This window comes from Gobio gobio, assembly GCF_949357685.1.
Source record: "Gobio gobio genome assembly, chromosome: 10".
Taxonomy (NCBI): Eukaryota; Metazoa; Chordata; class Actinopteri; order Cypriniformes; family Gobionidae; genus Gobio; species Gobio gobio.
In genome coordinates this window covers 23,770,717-23,773,747 of record NC_137116.1, presented here as the reverse complement: position 1 = coordinate 23,773,747, position 3,031 = coordinate 23,770,717, and the positions used below count along the sequence as shown (strand labels likewise).

The following is a 3,031-nucleotide window of genomic DNA, read 5'->3' as shown; positions in this document are numbered from 1 at the left end:
ACACACACACACACACACACAATCACACACACACACACACACTCACACACGCACACACACACACACACACGCACACACACACACACACACGCACACACACATACACACTCACACACACACACACACACACACACACACACACACTCTGTTACCAGGAAAACCCATTATTGTATGACTACACATATTTAGATCTACATTAATTACATTGGAAGATTCCTGAACAAACACAGTGGTTATTATATATATGCCTTCATAAATGTGATTGATTTGTTGTTTTTCTTTTATGATTTATTGATGCGTACCATTTTTTTTAATGTATCATTTGCACTGAATTTTGCTACTTTTCCTTTGATCCACCCAGACCAAGTCTATCCAAATTCCACTACTATTCGCTCCATCGGTATAGTCGTTAAAGATCAGGTAATTAAATGGGATCACCTCACTGGTTATATGACTTTGAAGGGTACTGAGACCTTATTTACCAGCCGCACTTGTTGTCAAGAAACTCACAATTATGTTGTCTGTACATGTAACACATTACAACCTTTCTCTCCCAATGATAACAAGCTTGTAAATGTTCAGTCGTTACATGGTCATTCGAATGCTGTTCAAGTGTCTCATACACAGTGGTGCATCATCAGCGAGATGAACTCCTTCACATATGGGGGGCTAACCTGCCCTGCCAATCATTCCTTCTGCTTGGAAGTGACAGAGGACTTTTCTATGGGTCAGATCAACATCCTTGGAAGAATGCCACAGGATGCAGAGGTCGCCCCCTGGTGGGATGACACCTTTTATGAACATGGAACAAAGGCATTGATCGAAACGATGGACTTGGTACAGAAAGTTATTCTTCAAACCGAGTATCACCTCTCCCAAGCGCAAGTAGAAACAAACTTGGCGCGAAAGACTGCACAGATTCTGTCTAGCACATCCACCAGATCGGCACAGAGTGCGTATTCCTGGTGGGTCTGGATACTTCGAGGATGTGCTGTTGGAAGCACACTCATCTTCATCTTCACGGTATTCCAATGCTGCTACTTCAGACACCTCATCAAATCTGTGAAAACATCCACCAACACGATCTTAGCCCTCAGCCCACTGCAGCTACCCACCTTGCAAAGACTGAAATGACACCGTCGAAACCTTGTGAATGGCTCACGGTGCCAAGAGGGACAAACTGTAAGGTGGTGCCGATCGGTCTGGGCCGAGAGATGCCGTTCAGTCTGAACAGAGAAACCGTGATTTCCCGGAAACAAAGGACTTTCCCAAAGATTACCATTCGAACACTTCCCCAAATACACAACAGCTCCACCTGAGACGCATCACACTGAGACACACACACCACACATCCACACCCTGCACAGCACCCTCTGTATAACTCACTCTCACCCACACTGAAAACTCATTCAAAATCTATGCAACGTTAAATGTATACAATGTGTAACTATGCATGTTTAGTATCATTTGAAACGTATCAGTGCGTCTGGTAAAATGGTCTCATTCTCCTAAATCATAATGCAAACCTCCAAGAAGTTATGTAAGTTGATAAAAATACTATGTCTCACCAAAAGGTGACCCCCCACAGATCATCTACTCAAGTGCCTCCTGTATGTAAATAAATGCCCTCCTTTGCAGATGTCTAGAACCCATTCAAACACAGATCCTGGTTGCCCATTTGTGACCCCCCTGGATGAGGGACCAAAATCGAATTATAACCTCAAACACCACCATTTGTGGTCTTATTGAATTATCTGGGTATTTAAGGGAAGGTGATACAAGAATCGTGGAGTCTGTATTGAGATTTCCCACACTGCTTGTGTGTAGTTTTTCATGACCAGGTAAACATTTCTAGAATCCTTGATTCTTGAATTATTGTTTCTGTATATGATTGATTGATGCTTTTTTACTCTTTGAGTTGACTTTTGATTGATGTTTCTTACCTGGTTAATAAATCGTTATGCTTTAAACTTACTGCAACGCATTTTGTGTTATTAACTCAGTATTTCATGTTATAACCATAACAGTACGGATATCTGCTCAGGTTAGTTTAACACGGACTAAGACACGGTTTTGGTGAAGCTTAAAGAGCACACCGGATCGATGCTTTAGAGCTCCGACTAACACATTGGCACTAGGTAACGTATACTTGGACTGTAGAGGTTGATAGGCTAAACAAGTCTTTCCGTTTAGAACAATAGTAAATTGTTAGACCAATCTAAATAGGGCAACCTCAATTCCTGATTATTGCAATATTGTTCTAATTAACGTATACGTGGGAAACCACGGCATGATTATAGAAAGTTATCATCAGAATTAGCAAGTTGGTCGCTTGATTCTGTGATAATGGTCATGGCCTCTGATTAGAAACAGTTTTGCATTAATTAAGTGAATTCAGATCTAAGGGAACTGAATAAAAATATTCTGGAATGATAAACGTATTGCACGGGTGTCCAGAATATCAGTGTGTCGCCTCTGCCTAGATGACCAAGACTGACTGGTCCGTAACAGAGATCGTAAACCCGGCCGGTGCGAAACTCTAGACCGTTACTGGAATCTTGAATGCTGAGTATAACATAAGATAAACGATTTAAATTGAAAGACAAAGTATAAATCTAAAGTTAATGGTTAACAAAATCATTTAACACATTTTCATTTAATGGAGTCAGATGAAACAACAAGGTAAATACATACAAAAGAATGTGTTTAAATTGAACTGTTTTATTGTGTAAAAGGAAAGACAGCGATACGCAGAAACACCTTCTCCCTGCCATTGGACGCCGAGAATTGGACCAGTGGGAGGGGTTTTACAACATCACAACATGTAAATAGGAAAATGTTGGTTTTATTTTGTCACTTATTGAGCAGTAGGCTAGCTGGAGCCGTTTACCTCCAGTCTTTGTGCTAAGCTAGGCTAGCGGTGGGTGGGTCAGACAGAGTTATGGCACGCACAGAGATGAGAATGGTATGTATGGACTAGGGATGGGCGATATGGACTTAAAAATTATTCCCGATATTTTCTAGTATTTAT

General features: G+C 41.0%; 1 protein-coding gene across 1 annotated transcript; it reads left to right on the top strand.

Annotated features, from left to right (window-relative positions):
• Positions 1–294: 294 nt before the first annotated feature.
• On the top strand, positions 295–2,388 carry LOC307132145 (uncharacterized protein; the record flags this gene model as incomplete). The annotated part of the gene is made up of 1 exon (XM_079826312.1): positions 295–2,388. The coding sequence occupies one exon, from the start codon at positions 295–297 to the stop codon at positions 1,132–1,134; it is 840 nt and encodes a 279-aa protein (XP_079682438.1). The 3' UTR covers positions 1,135–2,388.
• Positions 2,389–3,031: the final 643 nt, after the last annotated feature.